Source organism: Rutidosis leptorrhynchoides, chromosome 5, assembly GCF_046630445.1.
Source record: "Rutidosis leptorrhynchoides isolate AG116_Rl617_1_P2 chromosome 5, CSIRO_AGI_Rlap_v1, whole genome shotgun sequence".
Lineage (NCBI taxonomy): Eukaryota > Viridiplantae > Streptophyta > Magnoliopsida > Asterales > Asteraceae > Rutidosis > Rutidosis leptorrhynchoides.
Window position 1 is genome coordinate 62,315,560 of NC_092337.1, and position 24,837 is coordinate 62,340,396.

Genomic DNA, 24,837 nt, shown 5'->3' on the forward strand with positions numbered 1-24,837 from the left:
AGATTACCAGACTAAATAGGGTGATATTCGATTCGATAATCCAACCATAGAATGTAGTTTCGATTACTTGTGTCTATTTTGTAAAATATTTATAAAAGCAGCGCATGTATTCTCCGTTCCAAAAATATATATATTGCAAAAGCATTTAAAAAGGAATTAATGAAACTCACCATACTGTATTTTGTAGTAAAAATACATATGACGACATTGAACAAGTATAGGGTTGGCCTCGGATTCACGAACCTATACCATGTATATATATTAAAACATTGTACTATTAATCAACTAAGTTTACATATGGTTTATAATATATATGAGTGAATGTGCTTATCTATGATTATTTTTAATCATTATAATTTGTTATCATAATCATATGATATATATTCTTATATAATATAATATCATTTAATATATTAAAAATCTATTATTAGTATACTTAAGATATAAATATATATCTTATATAAATATCTTTGGTTTATATTAATTATAATAATAATACAATAATAATAATAATAATAATTAAATTTAAAAATAATACTAATAATAATAATAGTGAATATAATATAAATGATATTAATGATAGTAATAATAATAATTATCTTTACAATAAAAAGAATAATTAATAATAGAAAACTACCTCAAAGATTAAGTTTCAAAAAAAAAATGCTCTTGCCCAGACTCGAACCCGGGACCATATGCTAACCCAAAACACCCTCGAACCATTCCTCCATGCTACATTGTCTTATTATTTTGTATATCATTATTTTTAATTCGTTATTAATGTTCACAGAATCATCATCGTAACATCTCAGTCTTCATTCATCAACCATAATTAATATCATCATCATTTTCGTTATCATTTCAACAAATGGGTGATGGGTTCGGCCAAAACGATTTAGAGCATGGCCCAACCGAAAACATTTTCGGCCCAGCATAGAATTCTTATAAAAATTGAGTTTATATGCAAGTGGGTTTTGTATAATGAAGCAGCCCAATTCGGCAAGTCCAAGAACAAACAAAAAAAATAAGAACCCACAACATAGCAGCAGCCCACAAACAAATGAAGGGTTTTGTTGCTTTAAATCTATCGTTGGAAAAAGAAAACGAGGGGAAAGGATAGAGGAAGGAGTGCTCGTAAGTTGTAATTGACCTGGTCCACCATTTTCTCCTGTCCTACAAGTGGGGTTGTTTATTGAAGAAAACAAAAAAAAAATGTCGGCAATAAAAGGGAAAGGAAAACAAGGGATGTGCAATTATCATCAATAATTCATGCTCACCATCCTTTTGTGTCTTCTCATGACCCGAAACAGAAAAGAAATTATGCAGCAGTCAAGTGTTCGTTTAACCGAGAAAACATAAGAATATAGGAGTAAATACAGCTGGTCAGTCGATAAATACAAGAAATATAGTAGCAGCATGATGAAGATGATAATTGCAGTGGTGGTATTTATTTGTTTGAGGTGGTGAGAGTGGCGGTTTGTGGATTGAATATATGGGTTTATATGACAATAGTGGTGATGATTGTTGGGTGAGTGTTACATCGATTGAAATAGAAACATAACTGCAGAAGTAGATGTGATATAGCAGTATCCTTTTTCGAGCAAATAATAGCATTTAAGGGTTGGTTTGTGGTGTGGCGTGTGTGGTTGCTTATGACCGAGAAACAAAAAGTAGTGAGGGCTTTCAAGGTGGTGATCATGGTGGTGATCGGTTAAGAATAGGAGAGATCGATGGAGAGATAGAGAGATAGATAGTTGTTTGGTCCTCAGTTTGTATTTGCAAGATGGGTAGTAATAACAAATGGTTTTCGTTCTTTTGGGTTTGAATTCGAATAGGAACAACAATCAAAACCAAAGAAATGGTGTGAGGATGATGAGTTTGTTCTTGACGGTCATAGAAAACGAATAGCAGCAAAGGATATCGATGATGATATTGTTTTAATGGGTTTTAATGTCGGGTTGTTTAATGATCGAAAGGTGGTGGTGTCTAGGATTGGGATTGTTCTTAGTTCAAGCATAATCAGCAAGCAGGTGAGGGTGTCATTCTTGATTGTAGTTTGAAGGTTTAGAGGGTGGTTGACGAAAGGTGTTGTAGGTGGTGGCGGTGTTCTTGAACCGAAAACAAAACAGAATGATGGTGGTGTTTAATGTTGTAGTAGTGGTAAAGGTGGTGATCAAACGTATCGATGGTTTAATGGGTTTCGAGCTTTTGGTAATCATCATAGGTGGTGGTGATGAGTGGTCTCATTTAATAGCAGAGAAGAGAAGGAGAAAGTGATAAGTTTAATGAAGATGATCAAGTTAGAAGTTAATGATGATGATCAATGACTTATGGAGTGAAAGCCTTAGGACTAATAGTAATAGAGATATATGATATAGATTGATCGATGGATGTATATGAGAGTGCGCATATATGTTAGTTTGTTTTTCTTCTGCATTAGTACATGTATAATAATATATCTCAAATTAGATAGTAGAGATTTGTGTGTGATTTAGACAGGAAACAGAAAGTAGTAAAACTCCAAAGAGTGTAGGGTTGATTGAGTTGTTTTTAACCATAAAGAAAATTTTAGTCAACTGAATGTTCTATCCAAGAACTAGAATACAAATTAAAATAAAATCAAAAAATGATTGTTAACAGATCAGATACTTTGTTCATAAAATTCAACTCTGATTTGTACGATTTTGATTTAGTGAATCAATCTTCTATAGATGGACAATGATTGGAAATAGAATAAATATTTCCTTATATTTAATTAAGTATTTATACTTATATACCTATATATATATATATATATATATATATATATATATATATATATATATATATATATATATATATATCTATTTTTGTATATAAAATATATATATATATATATATATATATATATATATATATATATATATATATATATATATATATATATATATATATATATATATATATATATATATATATATATTAGTATTTATATAAATCTATTTATATATAATTCATAAACTTTAATATTTATAATGTTATTACTAATATAAAATGCTCACACTAATAATAACTATAAAAATTTCGAGATATTAATAAAAGTAATAATAATGATATTATTTATGTTTAGAGTTCATATATATAAATATATATATTTTAATAGTAACTTATCTATTATGTACTTTATTTTCCATATTTAAATTTGAATGTTTAAATTATATTTTTATAATTTCGAGTTATAATATAACATTACATTTAAATATAAACATATTTATTTATAAGCAATTGTTCGTGAATCGTCGGGAATGGTCAAAGGGTAATTAAACAAATGAACATAGTTCCAAAGTTTTCGAGACTCAATATTACAAATTTTTACTTATCGTGTCGGAATTATATAAAGATTAAAGTTTAAATTTGGTCGGAAATTCCCGGGTCATCACAATTGTTACATGGGATTCTAGCATAAGTACATGCTTTAGACAACCATTATCCAAAAAGCAAAATGGTGTCCCCTCCCCTCCCCTTTGAAAATCACGGCCCTGGGCCCTTCCAAGTCATCAATCCATGTCAATTTTTGCTTATAAATACTAGCCAATTTCCCTCATTCAAACACTAGCTCTCATTTGGTTTTCACACACAATTATTCTTTCTTTCTTTCCTTTCTAGTATTACTTGTAAGTTTTCTCTTTTTCTTCTTCTTTTCCCTTCCAATTTCGTTTATCATCATCATTCTTTCATGGAGATCAAGTTCCTTTAACTTGATCTTGATTATATCTTGTTGATTCAAGCATGAATCCTTCAAGAACATGGAAGATTCAAGCTTTCTAGCTTTGAATCTTCACCAACTTTGTAGATCTACTTCTTTTATGCTTTAATCTTGTTATTTTATGATATAGATTCAAACTTTTGTTTGTAATCTTCATGTATCTTCAAGATCTAAGCTTTATGCTTCAAGATCTTCAAGAACAACCAAGATGCAAGCTTTCTAGCTTGAATCTTCATATCTTATTGATGGATCTAAGTTTTCTAACTTATGATCTTGTTATCTTGTTAAAAAGATTCAAACTTGTGTTTGTCATCTTCATATATCTTAAAAATCCAAGCTTTATGCTTCAAGATCTTCAAGAACATCAAAGGTTCAAGCTTTCTAGCTTTGCAACCTTGTAACTTGTGTGAATAGGATCCAAGCTCTCTAGCTTAGGGTTCCATCACCTCAATTGACTTAGATTGTGCTCATACTTGTTTGATTGATGTAAAGTTTGTAACTTTGTTTATAAATAGGACTTGTATTTGTGTTAAGACTAAGGATATAATGTAACCTTGGTTCATCATCCATCTAAGACTCTTAAATGAGTTATGTTACCACTTGGTCTTAATATATTGTGTATTGATGGTAGAATATTGGTCAAAAGTAATGCTAAACCATCAACGAGTTGTACACTTGAAGTTACAAGCATCAAGGATGAGAACCGTGATGAGCATCAAGCACCAAGAACCCCACCGGAGCACTTGTCCACTGATTTTCGTATCTGATCATACCACCTGGGCTACTGGAAAGATGATTTTCAGTTAGTATGGTTTGAGTAGATGATTTTCCGTTTAGGCCTCGTCTTAATTCGAGTTACGGTTTAGGATTTATGGCCCTCCGAGAGTCACTACACCCTATTAACGTTGTGCTAAAATTTCTGACCTACTCGCACTTAAACCGTCACCACGGTCTAACGAAGACGAGTTAGGTTCTGAAAATTGGTCAGCTGTTAGGGGACTCATATACGGAGCCATAGCCACTGACTATGTGTCTTTTCGATTTACGTAGAGGTCGTAGCAGCTGACCGAATTCAGCCTATTGTTTCGATCTCTATTCTTGTCGAACTTACTTAGCTTTTATGATGATGAATGATGATGATGGTGACACTTAAACTTATTTTATGCACTATTAGAATTTATAAAGACAACCTACTGACCTAGTAACCTTTGATTTAGGTTGACGACCTTTCGGACCGACTTACTACTTGCGTACTTTCATTACCGACTTTACCACTTTTATCACTGTGAGTTATAGCATCCCTTTTTACTTTAACTATTTTGGGACTGAGAATACATGCGCTTTTTACATTTTACATGTTAGGCACGAGTACTTAAACTTTATATGTGTGTGGGTTATACAACTGCATAAACATTCCCTTTAGCACGGTAACGTTTAGTCATTGGTTTTTGAACCGGTGAATGCGAATCTTAGATATGGATCCATAGGGTTTGACATCCCCACTCAGGCTATTCGCGCTAGCATTTAACGGGTGTTTAATACTTCGTGAACATACGCACTCGCTAAGTGTACTTTCAGGGGGTTATAAACGTTAAGTCTAGTTACCGGGTGCCCACGGTTATACATATACTTTTCATACTATTTTGTTACACTGAAATCTTGTGGCCTATCTTACGTTGATGTTACAACTTAAACTATAGCTCACCAACATTTGTTTTGACCTTTAAGCGTGTATTTCTCAGGTGCCTAGAGGTTTCTTGCTTCCGCTGTTAGATTTGCTGTCTTGCTGTTAAGGACCTGCTGTATTAGTTATCCGCTGCATTACTAGAGATGTCTCAATCATGGAACTTTTCTTTGGCATTCATAGTTTATTTTAATTTTAAACAATGTCTTTGTAACGACCTTAGGGTCAAATAATTATGTTTATGCTCCTATTCGTAGGATGCGCGCTATCTTTTGTAAAACGTTATATTTTTATGAATGCAAACCGGTTTTCAAACAGCATGTAGTATTCAACCGTGTAAATATCCTGTTGTTGACGAATCGCACACGATGGTTTTTTACGGGGCGTCACAAATAAGATGTAGCTTCGTGTTGCCCTTTTCTCCGTACACCATTAAGGGTTCTCCTTCTTCTCGTACAATGCGAATTGCATTTTTGTAACATACGATCTCTGCTTTCATCTCCTTCAGCCAGTCCATGCCAACTATTACATCAAAACTCTCTAACTCTACTGGTATCAAATCAATCTTAAATATTTCGCTACCCAGTTTAATTTCTCGATTCCGGCATATATAATCTGCTGAAATTAATTTACCGTTTGCTAATTCGAGTAAAAATTTACTATCCAACAGCGTCAATTGACAACTTAATTTAGCACAAAAATCTCTACTCATATAGCTTCTATTCGCACCCGAATCAAATAAAACGTAAGCAGATTTATTGTCAATAAGAAACGTACCCGTAACAAGCTCCGGGTCTTCCTGTGCCTCTGCCGCATTAATATTTAAAACTCTTCCGCGGCCTTGTCCATTCGTGTTCTCCTGGTTCGGGCAATTTCTAATAATGTGGCCCAGTTTTCCACATTTATAACAAACTACATTGGCATAAGTTGCTCCGACACTACTTGCTCCGCCATTACTCGTTCCGACACCATTTGTTCCTTTCGTTCTGTTAACCCCTGGTCCGTAGACCTCACACTTCGCCGCGCTATGACCATTTCTTTTACACTTGTTGCAAAATTTTTTGCAGAACCCCGAGTGATACTTTTCACACCTTTGGCATAGCTGCTTCTGATTGTTGTTGTTGTTGCAGTTGTTATTGTTGTTGGGATGATTGTTGTAGTTGTTGTTGTTGTTGTGCCGTTTGTTGTAGTTGCGATTGATGTTGCGATTGTTGGGATAGTTGTTGTTGTTTTGGTGACTCTTATCACCGTTTTCCTCCCACTTTCTTTTGACTAACTTCACGTTGGCCTCTTCGGCCGCCTGTTCTTTAATTCTTCCCTCAATCTGGTTCACTAGTTTGTGAGCCATTCTACATGCCTTTTGTATGGAGGCAGGCTCGTGTGAACTTATATCTTCTTGGATTCTCTCCGGTAACCCTTTCACAAATGCGTCGATCTTCTCTTCCTCAGCTTCGAACGCTCTCGGACACAATAGGCACAATTCTGTGAATCATCTTTCGTACGAAGTAATATCGAATCCCTGTGTTCGTAACCCTCTAAGTTCTAACTTGAGCTTATTGACCTCGGTTCTGGGACGGTACTTCTCGTTCATCAAGTGCTTGAATGCTGACCACGGTAGCGCGTAAAAAGCATCTTGTCCCACTTGCTCTAGATAGGTATTCCACCATGTTAACGCAATACCTGTGAAGGTATGCGTAGCGTACTTCACTTTGTCTCCTTCAGCACACTTACTTATGGCAAACACCGATTCAACTTTCTCGGTCCACCGTTTCAATCCGATTGGTCCTTCGGTCCCATCAAATTCTGAAGGTTTGCAGGCAGTGAATTCCTTATAGGAGCATCCTACACGATTTCTTGCGCCGTTAGCTGTATTGCTAGATTCAGAGTTATTGTTGGTATGTAGCGCGGCCTGTACTGCGGCTATGTTTGAAGCAATAAAGGCACGAAATTCCTCTTCGCTCATATTCAAGGTGTGTCGAGTAGTCGGTGCCATTTCCTTCAAAATAGTCAAATGAAACAAATTAATCATACAGAATATTAAGAGTAGTCAATAGTATGTCGTAGCATAATATGAACTCATTTATAAAAGCTTTTTCTTCATATTAGCATTTTATAAGTTTAAATTCGGGTACTACCTACCCGTTAAGTTCATACTTAGTAGCTAATATACAATTCAACTACTACAATTCCATTTGAAAAACTGATTATAATAATATATCACATACAAATATTCTTCAAACTTACAACTTCGCTATATTACATATAACATGCAATATAGTACACTATGATACAGGACAGTTTTGAAGATAAATCTAGTTAATACGCAAGTTGTTCAGCAAAGGAAATAAAGACACGTAACTCATAAGTTCAGAAACAAGTCATGCATTCTTGTTTTACTAAGACGACTTCCCATCCTTGGTCTTGTGGAAAATAACCGTTATGACCATTAACTAGGCAGCATGTTGTAATTTCATCAAAAGGACGAGGGTTTCGTAATGTCCAACAACCCCGTAATAATCTAAAAACCTTGTTTCACACCCCAACTACTGAATCCGTCACTTGTGGGAAAGTTTTATTTAAAAGCTGCAATCCAATGTTCTTTTTCTCACTTTGGTAAGAAGCGAACATCACTAACCCGTAAGCATAACATGCTTCTTTATGTTGCATGTTAGAAGCTCTTTCCAATTCACAAAATCCTATGTTGGGATATGTTGAGTCAAAATAGGTTCTTAACCCGTAGCGTAAAATTGCGTTTGGGTTCCCCACATTTAACGCTTTAAAGAAAACACGGCGTAACTTAAAGTCTCCCCAATGTGATATACCCCACCTATCAAAGGAAAGCCTTTTATAAACTAAGGCATTTCTGGAAAGTCTTTCAAATGTTTGACAAGTTAATTTCGCCATAACTAAATGTGCTGATGAATTCTGACTGACTCTAGACAAGATTTCCTCAATCATATCCTCTGGTAGGTCTTCTAAAATATTCGGTTGTCTACCCTTAACGTCCATTTTGTTTTTATACTGTAAAATAGACAAGGATTAGATTCGTAATAACAAACAATACAAGCAATTTTTACATAGAACATAAAAGTACAAGCATACTACAATACATTTATTACACAACATGCTCACACCCCTCTAATCTGAATCACTGGTTTCTTCTTCTTCAGACTTGGTTCTTTTTCCTAATCTTCTAGGGATATATGATGTTCCTCTAATACGAGTCGTCGTTTTCCACATTGGTTTAGAAAAACCTGGTGGTTTAGAGGTTCCCGGGTTATTATCACGATATTGAAAATACGGGTGTTGACGGTACATAAAAAGTTCATCGGGGTCGGATTTAGATTTCTCTATTTTTATGCCTTTTCCCTTATTATTTTCTTTTGCCTCATTAAATTGGGTCGGGGTAATTTCTATAACATCATCGGAATCCTCATCAGGATCCGATTCATCGGAAAATTGGTAATTTTCCCAATATTTTGTTTCCTTAGCGGAAACACCATTGACCATTATTAACTTTGGTCCATTGGTTGAGGATTTTCTTTTATTTGACCGGTTTTCTGTGGTTCCTACTATTTTCCCCTCTGGAACCTCTTCTTCTTCCGGTTCCTCTTCTTCTAGTTCCTCTTCTTCCGGTTCCTCTTCTTCCGGTTCCGTTTCCTCTTCTTCCGGTTCTTCGGGAACTTGTGAATCTTGCCAATATATATTCGACACTTCGTTATTATTAGGTGAGTCAATGGGACTTGTTCTAGAGGTAGACATCTATCACACAATATCAAATATGTTAAGAGATTAATATATCACATAATATTTACATGTTAATAATATATAGTTTTCAACAAAAATGTTAAGCAATCATTTTTAAAGAAAACACGGTCGAAGTCCAGACTCACTAATGCATCCTTACAAACTCGATAAGACACACTAATGCAAATTTTCTTGTTCTCTAAGACCAACGCTCTGATACCAACTAAATGTCCCGTTCATATTGATTATAAACGTTCTATATTAATTGATTTCGTTGCGAGGTTTTGACCTCTATATGAGATGTTTTTCAAAGACTGCATTCATTTTTAAAACAACCATAACCTTTATTTTATCAATAAAGGTTTTAAAAACATTACGTAGATTATCAAATAATGATAATCTAAAATATACTGTTTACACACGACCATTACATAATGGTTTACAATAAAAATATATTACATCGACATATGTTTCTTGAATGCAGTTTTTACACAATATCATACAAACAAGGACTCCAAATCTTGTCCTTATTTTAGTATGCAACAGCGGAAGCTCTTAGTATTCACCTGAGAATAAACATGCTTTAAACGTCAACAAAAATGTTGGTGAGTTATAGGTTTAACCTATATATATCAAATCGTAACAATAGACCACAAGATTTCATATTTCAATACACATCCCATACATAGAGATAAAAATCATTCATATGGTGAACACCTGGTAACCGACATTAACAAGATGCATATATAAGAATATCCCCATTATTTTGGGACACCCTTCGGATATGATATAAATTTCGAAGTACTAAAGCATTCGGTACTTTGGATGGGGTTTGTTAGGCCCAATAGATCTATCTTTAGGATTCGCGTCAATTAGGGTGTCTGTTCCCTAATTCTTAGATTACCAGACTTAATAAAAAGGGGCATATTCGATTTCGATAATTCAACCATAGAATGTAGTTTCACGTACTTGTGTCTATTTTGTAAATCATTTATAAAACCTGCATGTATTCTCATCCCAAAAATATTAGATTTTAAAGGTGGGACTATAACTCACTTTCACAGATATTTCCTTCCTCGGAAATAAGACTTGGCCACGGATCGATTCATGAACCTATACAAATATGTACATATATATCAAAGTATGATCAAAATATAATTACAACCATTTTTATTATGTTTTAAAGATTTGAATGTATTAAGTCAGCTGTCCTCGTTAGTAACCTACAACTAGTTGTCCACAGTTAGATGTACAGAAATAAATCGATATATATTATCTTGAATCAATCCACGACCCAGTGTATGCACGTCTCAGGCTAGATCACAACTCAAAGTATATATATTTTTGGAATCAACCTCAACCCTGTATAGCTAACTTCAACATTACTGCATATAGAGTGTCTATGGTTGTTCCAAATAATATATATACATGGGTCGATATGATATGTCAAAACATTTGCATACATGTCTATGGTATCCCAAGATTACATAATATATTAGAATACATGTATAATACAATATAAGTTAGCTAGGATATGATTTGTATAGATTTGTTAAACATTTCTCGTAGCTAAAAAGATTAAAAATATCCAATCTTGTTTTACCCATAACTTCTTCATTTTAAATCCGTTTTGAGTGAATCAAATTGCTATGGTTTCATATTGAACTCTAATTTAAGAATCCAAACATAAAAAGTATAGGTTTATAGTCGAAAATTTAAGTTACATGTCAATTACTAAAGAGGTAGTCATTTTCGTCGAAAGAACGACATCTTGATGACCATTTTGAAAAACATACTTTCACTTTTAGTTTAACCAAGATTTTTGGATATAGTTTCATGTTCATATGGAAAATCATTTTCCCAGAAGAACAACTTTTAAATCAAAGTGTATCATAGTTTTTAATTATCCAAACCAAAACAGCCCCCGGTTTCACTACGACGGCGTATTTCCGATTTTATGGTGTTCATCGTGTTTCCAGGTTTTAAATCATTAAGTTTGCATATCATATAGATATAGAATATGTGTTTAGTTGATTTTAAAAGTCAAGTTATAAGGATTAACTTTTGTTTACGAACAAGTTTAGAATTAACTAAACTATGTTCTAGTGATTACAAGTTTAAACCTTCGAATAAGATAGCTTTATATGTATGAATCGAATGATGTTATGAACATCATTACTACCTCAAGTTTTCTGGATAAAACTACTAGAAATGAGAAAAATGGATCTAGCTTTAAAGGATCCTTGGATGGCTTGAAAGTTCTTGAAACAGAATCATGACACGAAAACATTTCAAGTAAGATTTTCACTTGAAATAAGATTGTTATAGTTATAGAAATTGAATCAAAGTTTGAATATGAATATTACCTTGAATTAGAAAGATAACCTACTATAAATAACAAAGGTTTCTTGATCTTAGATGATTACTTGGAATGGATTAGAAAGCTTGGAAGTAGACTTGCAAACTTGAAAGTATTCTTGATTTTTATGAAACTATACTTATGAAATTTATGAAGAACACTTAGAACTTGAAGATGGAACTTGAGAGAGATCAATTAGATGAAAAAAATTGAAGAATGAAAGTGTTTGTAGGTTTTTTTGGTCGTTGGTATATGGATTAGATATAAAGGATATGTAATTTTGTTTTCATGTAAATAAGTCATGAATGATTACTAATATTTTTGTAATTTTATGAGATATTTCATGCTAGTTTCCAAATGATGGTTCCCACAAGTGTTAGGTGACTCACATGGACTGCTAAGAGCTAATCATTGGAGTATATATACCAATAGTACATACATCTAAAAGCTGTGTATTGTACGAGTACGAATACGGGTGCATACGAGTAGAATTGTTGATGAAACTGAACGAGGATGTAATTGTAAGCATTTTTTTAAGTAGAAGTACTTTGATATGTGTCTTGAAGTCTTTCAAAATTGTAAGAATACATATCAAAACACAACATGTATATACATTCTAATGGAGTCGTTAAGTCTTCGTTAGTCGTTACATGTAAGTGTTGTTTTGAAACCTTTAAGTTAACGATCTCAATTAATGTTGTTAACCCAATGTTTATTATATCAAATGAGATGTTAAATTATTATATTATCATGATATTATGATGTATGAATATCTCTTAATATGATATATACATTAAAATATCGTTACAACGATAATCGTTACATATAAGTCTCGTTTCGTAATTCTTGAGTTAGTAGTCTTGTTTTTAATATGTAGTTCATTGTTAACACACTTAATGATATATTTAAATATCATTTTATCATGTTAAATATAGTGTATCAATATCTTAATATGATACATATGTATTTAGTAGACATTATCATAACGATAATCGTTATATATCATTTCGAGTTTCTTAACTTAGTAATCTCATTTCTTATGTATATCACACATTGTTAATATACTTAGTGAGATACTCACTCATCATAATATTATGTCAACCATATATATATATATATATATATATATATATATGTCTATATATACCACAACATGTAGTTTTTACAATTTTGTTACGTTCGTGAATCGCCGGTCAACTTGGGTGATCAATTGTCTATATGAAACTTATTTCATTTAATCAAGTCTTAACAAGTTTGATTGCTTAACACGTTGGAAACATTTAGTCATGTAAGTATCAATCTCAATTAATATATATATAAACATGGAAAAGTTCGGGTCACTACAACGGGAAACTTAGATTTTATACTAAAATCTAAGGGGCTTGGGTTTGGGTTTACTCATAGTGTACTTTTTCTTGTAACGGGTTCTTTTATATTATAAGAATAAAGGAGACTCTTGGGGTGGACGTAGGCAGGGTTTGCCGAACCACGTTAAATCATCTTGTTATCAGTTACTTTATTTGCTTTGTATTATTTCTCGCATGTTTGTCTCAAACAAATTATATCCACGCTTCCGCTGGTGTGGGTGCGCTAGGCAAATTGTCATAACACCTGCTGATGCTGTTAGCGATCAAACTGCATTATTGTTCGCAAATGCTCTCTATTTTAAGGGGGTATGGAAGGAGAAGTTTGACCGGTCAATGACAAAACTACACGATTTCCATCGTCTCGATGGAAGCACAATTCAAGTACCCTTTATGAGGACTAACAGTGAACAAATTCTACGTCAATACAACGGTTTCAAAGTCTTGGGCCTACTTTATGAACAAGGCGAAGATAATCGTCGTTTCACAATGTATTTTTATCTCCCAGATAAACAGGATAGCCTTCAAAGTTTAGTTGAGAAAATAGATTCAGAATCTGATTTCTTTGAATCTTATATTCCAAGCGAAAAAGTAGAAGTAGAGGAGGTTATGATCCCAAAATTCAAGATCTCGTATGGGTTTGAAGCTTCTAATATGTTAAAGGAATTAGGTCTAGTGTTGCCTTTTAGAGGTGGAGGTCTAACTAAAATGGTGAACTCTTTCAGGGACAAAGGCATAGGTATTTCGTGTATTCATCATAAATCGTTTGTGGAGGTAAATGAAGAAGGCACAGAAACTGCAGCAGCAACTACAATCGATGGCGCAGATTGCATAAAAATGGAGTTTGTTGCAAGTCATCCATTTTTGTTTGTGATTAGAGAAGATACGAGTGGAACTGTATCCATTTTTGTTGCAAGTCATCCATTATTGCACAAATGTTTCTTGATCAGGTTATTGCAATCTTGGTGCGTATTATGATTGTATTTAGATTGGCTTTTAATTAGGTGTCTAGTTAATGCACATTATGCAGTGCTTTATTATTGTTATGTTTAGTTAAATAGGGAATTTGTGGTTTTATTTGACAGTTTTTAAGTATTAGCTACTAATTGTTTCATATATGCTGTTACAAATGTAGTGACCCGAACTTTTCCATGTTTATATATATTAATTGAGATTGATATTTACATGATTAAATGTTTCCAACATGTTAAGCAATCAAACTTGTTAAGACTTGATTAATTGAAATATGTTTCATATAGACAATTGACCACCCAAGTTGACCGGCGATTCACGAACGTTAAAACTTGTAAAAATGACATGACGATATATATATGGATATACATATGGTTAACATGAGATTATGATAAGTAAGTGATAGTGCTCCAAATGAACATATATTTAGTAGCAATATCGTTCCAATATGTAAAGTTTTTAAATGTAATTTCCTTATTTTTAGTTGTAATAGTTAAATAAATAAGTGCGAAGACGAAAGACGCAAATCGCTCGAAAATGAAGATTTAAAGACAAAAACGAAGATTTGAAAGACCAAAACGTCCAAAATGGTCAAACGTACAAGTTACACTCCAAGTGGTTCAATATATTGATGAGAAACGTCTCAAAATTACAAAAGTACAAGCCGCAAAATGCAAAGTACAAGATATTAAATTATACGAAAAGGCGTTAGAAAATTCGGAACCGAGACATGAACCAACTTTCAACGCTCGACGCAACGGAGCTAAAATTACAAGTTAACTATGCTCAAGAATATAATATAATATTTAAATAATTCATAATAAGAATAATAATAAATAATAAAAAGTTGTTAATTGAGCATAGTTAAGGGGTCATAAGTGAAAATTTCAAATCACCAATTGCCTATAAAATGGAATTCACGGAGTAATGAAAAAAAACACCTTTCTTCATATTTCTTTCTCTCTTCTGTAATATGTAATATATATTTATATTATAATTTTAATATAAGTTAATTTTAATAATAAAGTTATGGTTTAGTTGGGTTATTGTAAGAAATATTTTACGGGTTTTAAGTCGAAATTCTGTCCGTGCAACGCTACGCGATTAATCACCACTGTAAGCTATGTTCTTCCTTTTTAATTTAATGTCTCGTAACTAAGTTATTATTATGCTTATTTTAGCCGAAGTAATCGTGATGTTGGGCTAAAATATTAAGAAGGGGTTATTGAATTTTGTACCATAATTAAGGTTTGGGCAAAAGACCGACACTTGTGGAAATTGGACTATTGACTATTAATAGATGAGGGGTATTGTCTAATTGAGTGACAACTCATTGGAGTCTGTCGAACCTATCTTCAAATTAATTAACCTAATAATTAATAATGATTATGGTTGTCCTATTTAGTGACGTTCATATGAAATCTGTTATAATCATTTAATTAATCAATTGGGTTGGGTAATTGATTATTCATTCTGATCAAGTGGATGAATTAATATTCATAAACTAATTAAAACATGGGTGGATTACATACAGTGATAACTGGTGTAATTGTTGACAGAAGTGATAACTGCGTCACAGTTTAAATCCTTAATCAGTTGGAATATTTGACTTCGGGTATAAGGGTAATTTGACGAGGATACTCGCACTTTATATTTATGATCGATGGACTATTATGGACAAAAACCAGATAGACGTATCAAATAAACCAGGACAAAGGACAATTAACCCATGGTAATAAATTAAAATCAACACGTCAAACATCATGATTACGGAAGTTTAAATAAGCATAATTCTTTTATTGTATTTCTCATCGTATCTTTATTTACTGTCATTTTATTACTCGCAATTTTATTTACTGTCATTTTATTTATTGTCATTATTTTACGCACTTTAATTATCGTCATTTATCTTTGAGCTTAAAATATAGAATCGACAAACCGGTCATTAAACGGTAAAATCCCCCTTTTATAATAATATTACTACTTATATAATTATATATATTTTGTATAAATATAGTTGTTAAAAATATAGTAAGTAATCACTAGCTCCCTGTGGAACGAACCGGACTTACTAAAAACTACACTACTCTACGATTAGGTACACTGCCTATAGTGTTGTAGCAAGGTTTAGGTATATCCCATCCGTAAATTAATAAAACTTGTGTAATATTTTGTAGTATTTTGTATTAAAAATAATACTATTTCGTACCCTCACGCTACATCACCAAGTTTTTGGCGCCGCTGCCGGGGAGCGCTAAAACGCTATATTTTTAATTTATATCTGTAAAAATATAGTTATAAAAAAAGTAATTTCGGGGACACTTTTTGTGTTTTCACGGGGTATTTAAGTTTTTTTTTTTTTTGTTTTTGATTGATTAAAGATATATTAATTTAAATATAATAATTTAATAAATATAATAATATAATAATATTGAAATAAAATATAATAATATAATAATAGTTTAGAATCAAATTTGATACGTAAAAGTTTTAAAAGTTTTAAAAAGTCGTATTTATTAAATATTTCAGGGGTATATTATGTAACTTATAATTAATAATTTTCTATAATGTCGTTTTCATGTGAATAGTAAATTAATTAATTTCTTTCCTTTACTATTTTGAATCGTAAAAGTTTTAAAAGTTTTAAAAAGTCGTATTTATTAAATATTTTAGGGGTATATTATGTAACTTGCAATTAATAATTTCTATCATGTCGCTTTCATGTGAATAGTAAATTAATTAATTTCTTTTCATTTACTATTCATGAATAGTAAATGAGTTAAAAAAAAGTTTTGAAAAAATAATAATAATAATAATAATAAAAAAATTATTAATTCCTTTAAAAAAAAATTTTAAGTTGTGTAAAAAAAATCGTTTTTTTAAAGAAAAAAAAATTCGTTTTAAAAAAAAAATTGTACAAAAAAATCGTTTTTTTAAAGAAATTTTTTTTTTAAAAGTTTTTAAAAAAAAAATATATATAAAAAAATTTTTAAAAAAATTTTTAAAATCCTTAAAAAATGAAATATAAAAAAAAAATTAAAAAAAAAGTTTTTTTTTTATTACCTTTAGATCTTTAGACTCTAGTTACAATTTTTAGTATTAAGTTTAGTTTTGCCATAGTTATTTTTATTTCTAGAATTTTTAGGTTTGCCGTAAAATCCCTTAAGTGCTTATTCCTTAGACAAAGATTTATGTGATTTAGAATTTTGCGACGCCGTTTTTCGCGCTACTTTCTTATTTTTATTTTTCGACGCCTATTTTTCGACCTTTTTCGACGCGCAATCTTTTTCTTTCTTATTTCTCGCTATTCTAGTTTTAGGACATAGATTTTTATTCTACTTCTTATCTAATTTTCTTAAAATTACGAAAATTTATTTTAAGTGGTTAAATTGATAGACATCAAAATTTTCTGGTTCGTAGTAATAGTTGGATTTGTACGTGGACCGGGTTATTGGAGCCAAACAGTACTCAATTATATTGAGACCAAACGAATCCTGCCCCTCTGCTGCATCTTTTGGCTATTCGAAACGTGGGCAAAATCAGAAAAGTCTATTAATTGGATAACTTATATAATTTTTCTTTCCTTTTAAAAACTAATAGGATATTCAGTGAATGCACCGAGTAAAACGTTCACCGCCTTTCATACGTTCACCACCTATAACTCGATCAAGACATCTAGCCAATATTGTCGCCGTTGATTTTTCTTTAGAATCATCATCTAGTCGACCAAGAACTCCAACTCAAATTTCCGATAATCCATCTTTTGAACCCGACCTCACAATTGAGAATCCGGAGAATATTCAGGGACAATTCCAAGATCCAGAACCACTAATCATTCCTCCTGAACCACAAACCATTAAATCAGAATCTTCTAGTGATTCGTATTCAACAAATTCAATTATGAAAAATCTGGAACCTCTAAGTATGGAAGACCGAATGAGAGCCACACGCACGGTCCAAGGTCACGCCATTATTAAGCCAGACATTAATGCGCCAGATTATGAAATCAAAGGACAAATCCTACACATGGTAACTAATCAGTGCCAATATAGTGGTGCGCCGAAGGAAGATCCAAACGAACATCTTCGTACGTTTAATAGGATCTGTACACTATTCAAAATCCGAGAAGTTGAGGATGAACAGATCTATCTCATGTTGTTTCCCTGGACTTTAAAGGGAGAAGCCAAAGATTGGTTAGAATCGTTACCTGAAGGGGCGATTGACACATGGAATGTTTTAGTTGAGAAATTTCTTAAAAGATTCTTTCCGGCATCTAAAGCCGTGAGACTTCAAGGAGAAATTGTTACGTTCACACAAAAGTCAAATGAAACTCTATATGAGGCGTGGACAAGATTTGGAAAGTTGTTGAGAGGATGTCCTCAACACGGTTTAGACACTTATCAAATAGTACAAATATTCTACCAAGGTGTCAACGTTGCTACACGAAAAGACATCGACATAACAGCTGGTGGTTCCATTATGAAGAAAACCTCAACTGAAGCTTACAAAATTATTGATAACACAGCCTCCCACTCTCATGAGTGGCACCAAGAGAAAGATATATATAGTTCATCTAAAGCGGCTAGAGCCGATTCTAGCCATAACTTTGATTCCGTTTCCGCAAAAATAGATGCTTTCGAGAGACGAATGGAAAAGATGAATAAAGATATTCACGCAATACGAATCAGTTGTGAGCAATGCGGTGGACCACACTTAATGAAAGACTATCACATTGAACAAACGATGGAACAACGTGAGAATGTTGTCTACATGAACCAAAGGCTAGAAAATAGTTATCAGAATAATTATCAACCGCCAAGGCCAAACTTCAATCGAAATCAAAACATTCTTTACAATCCAAAAGGACCCGACAATAACTCGTATAACCAACAAGGTCCGAATAACCAACCAACTCAAAACAACACTTTCAATCAACAAAGACCTGGCTTGTATAAACCACCACAACAAACCGAAGAGAAAAAGTCAAATCTGGAAGAAGTGGTATTTAAGCTAGTTGAATCTCAAACACAATTTATTGAAACTCAAACTCAAACGAATGAGAGGTTTGATCAGTCATTTAGAACTCAACAAGCTTCTATTTTGAATCTAGAAAAACAAGTAGGTACTCTTGTTAGATTGATGAGTGAAAGGAAACAAGGAAAGCTACCGAGTAATACTGAAGTAAATCCTCGGAATGAAAATGCTAATATGGTTTCAACAAATTCTGAAAAACCAGCATCAGAAGATGGGGAGGTTTTAGATGTAAGTAACAATGAAGAAGTTACACCACCACCACCACCACCCGAGTATGTAAAGCCAGTGGTGGCACCATACAGACCACCCATCCCGTTTCCAAGAAAAGGAGTTGAGTATGAGCAAGTAATAGGTAATAAAGTTTGTGTTACCTCTGTAAAGAAGAAGAAGAAGAATAAAAAAGTGCAAGAAACAAAAACAGTAGAAGTAAACCAGGTGAAGACAGTTCCACCAAATCCTCCACCTAGGGTAGGTGATCCGGGTGAATTTATTGTTCCTTGTCTACTTAGTGACTGTGTCATGTATGATGCACTAGCAGATTTAGGTTCAAGTGTGAGTGTTATGCCTCTTTCATTATATAAGAGATTAGGTGTAGGTGAGTTAACTCCAACGGATATGAGTGTTCGACTCCTTGATCAAACCATTAAGCACCCAGTTGGAATTGCTGACAACCTACCCGTTCAAGTAGGTAATTTAACCTTTCTAGTCGAATTCATTGTCATTGACATAGAAGAGGACTCAAACGTTCCTCTAATTTTAGGTCGACCATTCTTAGCGTCCACCGGGGCGTTATTTGATGTAAGAAAGGGTAGAATGACACTTAGTAATGATGAGAAATCGATCACCTTTATGATTCGAAAATCTAAATATTCACAAACCAAAACCGTTGAACCGACAAAAACGATTGGTAAGAACCATGTTGTTTTACCAACTCCAACGGTAATGCTTAACAATAATAGAACACCTAAGTGTGGGGAAAATGAAGTAACACCTAATGATGACTTGATAATAAAGAACCCCATAGTTGATACGAAATTAAATGACCCCGTTATTAACAGTTCAATGAAGAAACTTTTTAAACGGGTTATTGATGCTAAAAGTAAGGGGAACTTTAAGTTATATAATCGGTTAGTATCCAATCTGTCGCCTAAAGAAAAGGCGAAGCTAGTTGAATTTGTGGATATTACGGAAAAAGCTGGTCACTGGCTTAAAGCAAAAGTCACAGATATGCAAGTTGATTATGGTCCAAGAGAAATTGACGATGAAGTTAATCACAATTTCGACACCACATCTACCTAAGTGTGAGGAGATTCAAATATTCTAAAAAGAAAATGCTGTTTGGAGTTAGTTGTTCTGTTCTCGTGTAGTTCCGAGAATGGAATCCAATTGGTCTTTTCCACTAGCAGACACTAAAGAACTAGTTTTCTCCCCCCATTCTGAATTTTTTTGTTTTTTAGGTTTTATATGAAATTAATATGTTTTCTTTTAAAGTTTTGTGTGAATTTAAAAACAAAATTTACTTTATTTCATTAAGTAAAAAAATGATTTCTAAAATTCATCGTGAGTTGAAGATTAGGTAGTTGAACCGAAATTACTTTAACCGAGAGCGGGACGAGAAATTTTGTTATCATTATTTTTAATTTAATTGATTTAAAGTATGCCAAAAAAAATATTAGATTTTATAAATTTTTGAACGTGAGGTAATATACCCAACTTCAAAATTATGTATGTTTGTATTTTATGTTATATACAAAACAGGGTAAAACAACGTACTTTCAAAGACTGTCATTAAGTTCAGAAAAAGGTACTAATTTTGACGACAAGAAACAAAATATCAAATGTGAAATAACAACAATATGTTTGCAAACTCGGTATTTTTAATCATTTTTCTACACTAATCACCCTCATGAATTTAAATTTTTACTGATTTCTTGCAAATGAGGGCATTGCAAGATCTCAAGTGTGGGGAAGGGTTATAAATTCTTTCAGGTTTACACTTGTTTTAATTGCCAAATTTTGTGAAAATTTGAAAAAATTTCAACTAAATGAATTCAAAATCATGTTTATACATATTTATGAACGATAAAACTAGGTGTTAATGCTGAAATTATTGTTACCTCGAGGACATAAATTGAGAAACAACCCAAAACGCTTGAATTCATTTAAAATGGGATAGAAGAGAATAAAAAGGCAAAGAAAAGAATAAATAAAAGCTAAGTGTGGGGAGAATGTACCAAGTTATTCAATTAAAAACTATCTATCACATTTTTGTATAAGAATTATTGCAGGTACTTTTGCTTTGGACGATACTAATCAGTTTTACCCGGTTTACTGTAATATATTTTAAAGAAAGATGGATCTACACTATGAATCAATTCCATCATTAAAAGGAAGTAAAGTCTTCCGAAAAAGACACGCGCTTCTTGATTTAGGTCAAGAAGTTGTCGTCCAGACCAGCTGTAGGTTGACGAAAAATCTAGAAAAGTCATCTCTAAAATCAGCAGGAAATCCACGGACCTCAGCATCAAACAGGGTCGCCATGTGGTCAGATTTATCCTAACCATGAGAAGGATTTATCTCGTACAATGGGGGGCACCGTGCAAATTAGCTTGATAAGACTAATGAATCAAATCCCCAGAAAGGATAATCTCCTTAAAGATTAAAAATCAGCTTTTAAGACTGATATTACTCAATACTTAAGATTGACCTTAAAGATTGAGAATTCAAACTCATGGAATTCGATGATATCTAAACTCGAGCTTGAACGAGAAAATATTTTGATCAAAATACAAACTGATTTGTTTTCTTAAAACCTATTTTCAATGCGTTCATTACCATTGAACGTAAAATCCTGAGAATTCATTGGAATTCATTAGGTCACCTGAACCAAATCGGGTGTCAACCGTAAGAACGGTGGTTGCATAGTATGGTCGGAGACAGGACCTTGTGCCAAACCAACAAATTATAAGGGTGAGCTTTACTATTGCTCCTACAAAGGATAGTAAAAGCATCCGCCACGTTTTTGGACCATAATTAAAAGCATGTCACGGGACATTGCCTTAACAGTTTCTTGTTCATCGCTTTCCTTTACAACCGGACGGAAGTTTGCCGAAAGGTAATATACGGGACAAGTAAACTGGACGTGTTGCTTTCCTAATACAAGGTTAGCAAGTGGGTAACACAAAACCACATGTGTTGAGCTAAAATTTTCAAATCTGAAACCCACACAACCCACAAAAATATTTTGCAAACACCGGTGAAGGGTTATTCCGGAAAACTTATCTAGGGTAAAAGCTAGATTAAATTTTTAAAAAGATCAAATGTTTTCATAAAGATTCAATTTCCTTAAGGATCTACATTTTCATAGTCATGTGGGACTGTAAACCACCTTTCAAATGTGCACTTTGCTTTGGAAACCGAAAGTAAATCGGCTATTTGATTGCAAGTGTCGTTGACCTAAACCCGAGGCAACTTTGGATGACACACCCACCTTTAACCATGGTTCTATCGTTACTATCATTGTTTATACCACCATATCAAAATCACTGATGTACAAAGTGTGATGAATAAAAAAGTGATTCATGTATGTTTTTATTTCAAGTTCTGTATTGCTTGAGGACAAGCAACGTTCAAGTGTGGGGATATTTGATAGTGCTCCAAATGAACATATATTTAGTAGCAATATCGTTCCAATATGTAAAGTTTTTAAATGTAATTTCCTTATTTTTAGTTGTAATAGTTAAATAAATAAGTGCGAAGACGAAAGACGCAAATCGCTCGAAAATGAAGATTTAAAGACAAAAACGAAGATTTGAAAGACCAAAACGTCCAAAATGGTCAAACGTACAAGTTACACTCCAAGTGGTTCAATATATTGATGAGAAACGTCTCAAAATTACAAAAGTACAAGCCGCAAAATGCAAAGTACAAGATATTAAATTATACGAAAAGGCGTTAGAAAATTCGGAACCGAGACATGAACCAACTTTCAACGCTCGACGCAACGGAGCTAAAATTACAAGTTAACTATGCTCAAGAATATAATATAATATTTAAATAATTCATAATAAGAATAATAATAAATAATAAAAAGTTGTTAATTGAGCATAGTTAAGGGGTCATAAGTGAAAATTTCAAATCACCAATTGCCTATAAAATGGAATTCACGGAGTAATGAAAAAAAACACCTTTCTTCATATTTCTTTCTCTCTTCTATAATATGTAATATATATTTATATTATAATTTTAATATAAGTTAATTTTAATAATAAAGTTATGGTTTAGTTGGGTTATTGTAAGAAATATTTTACGGGTTTTAAGTCGAAATTCTGTCCGTGCAACGCTACGCGATTAATCACCACTGTAAGCTATGTTCTTCCTTTTTAATTTAATGTCTCGTAACTAAGTTATTATTATGCTTATTTGAGCCGAAGTAATCGTGATGTTGGGCTAAAATATTAAGAAGGGGTTATTGAATTTTGTACCATAATTAAGGTTTGGGCAAAAGACCGACACTTGTGGAAATTGGACTATTGACTATTAATAGATGGGGGGTATTGTCTAATTGAGTGACAACTCATTGGAGTCTGTCGAACCTATCTTCAAATTAATTAACCTAATAATTAATAATGATTATGGTTGTCCTATTTAGTGACGTTCATATGAAATCTGTTATAATCATTTAATTAATCAATTGGGTTGGGTAATTGATTATTCATTCTCATCAAGTGGATGAATTAATATTCATAAACTAATTAAAACATGGGTGGATTACATACAGTGATAACTGGTGTAATTGTTGACAGAAGTGATAACTGCGTCACAGTTTAAATCCTTAATCAGTTGGAATATTTGACTTCGGGTATAAGGGTAATTTGACGAGGATACTCGCACTTTATATTTATGACCGATGGACTATTATGGACAAAAACCAGATAGACGTATCAAATAAACCAGGACAAAGGACAATTAACCCATGGTAATAAATTAAAATCAACACGTCAAACATCATGATTACGGAAGTTTAAATAAGCATAATTCTTTTATTGTATTTCTCATCGTATCTTTATTTACTGTCATTTTATTACTCGCAATTTTATTTACTGTCATTTTATTTATTGTCATTATTTTACGCACTTTAATTATCGTCATTTATCTTTGAGCTTAAAATATAGAATCGACAAACCGGTCATTAAACGGTAAAACCCCCCTTTTATAATAATATTACTACTTATATAATTATATATATTTTGTATAAATATAGTTGTTAAAAATATAGTAAGTAATCACTAGCTCCCTGTGAAACGAACCGGACTTACTAAAAACTACACTACTCTACGATTAGGTACACTGCCTATAGTGTTGTAGCAAGGTTTAGGTATATCCCATCCGTAAATTAATAAAACTTGTGTAATATTTTGTAGTATTTTGTATTAAAAATAATACTATTTCGTACCCTCGCGCTACATCATCAAGTTTTTGGCGCCGCTGCCGGGGAGCGCTAAAACGCTATATTTTTAATTTATATCTGTAAAAATATAGTTATAAAAAAAAGTAATTTCGGGGACACTTTTTGTGTTTTCACGGGGTATTTAAGTTTTTTTTTTTAGTTTTTGATTGATTAAAGATATATTAATTTAAATATAATAATTTAATAAATATAATAATATAATAATATTGAAATAAAATATAATAATATAATAATAGTTTAGAATCAAATTTGATACGTAAAAGTTTTAAAAATTTTAAAAAGTCGTATTTATTAAATATTTCAGGGGTATATTATGTAACTTATAATTAATAATTTCTATAATGTCGTTTTCATGTGAATAGTAAATTAATTAATTTCTTTCCTTTACTATTTTGAATCGTAAAAGTTTTAAAAGTTTTAAAAAGTCGTATTTATTAAATATTTCAGGGGTATATTATGTAA

At 32.4% G+C, this 24,837-nt stretch overlaps 1 protein-coding gene across 1 annotated transcript in view; it reads left to right on the plus strand.

Annotated features, from left to right (window-relative positions):
* Positions 1 to 13,877, plus strand: part of LOC139848680 (serpin-ZX-like) — a 76,435-nt gene extending 62,558 nt beyond the window's left edge. The window contains exon 4 of the mRNA XM_071838391.1: positions 13,145 to 13,877. Within this exon, the coding sequence (XP_071694492.1) occupies positions 13,145 to 13,877 (733 nt within the window). The remainder of the gene's footprint in view (positions 1 to 13,144) is intronic.
* The last annotated feature ends 10,960 nt before the right edge of the window (positions 13,878 to 24,837 follow it).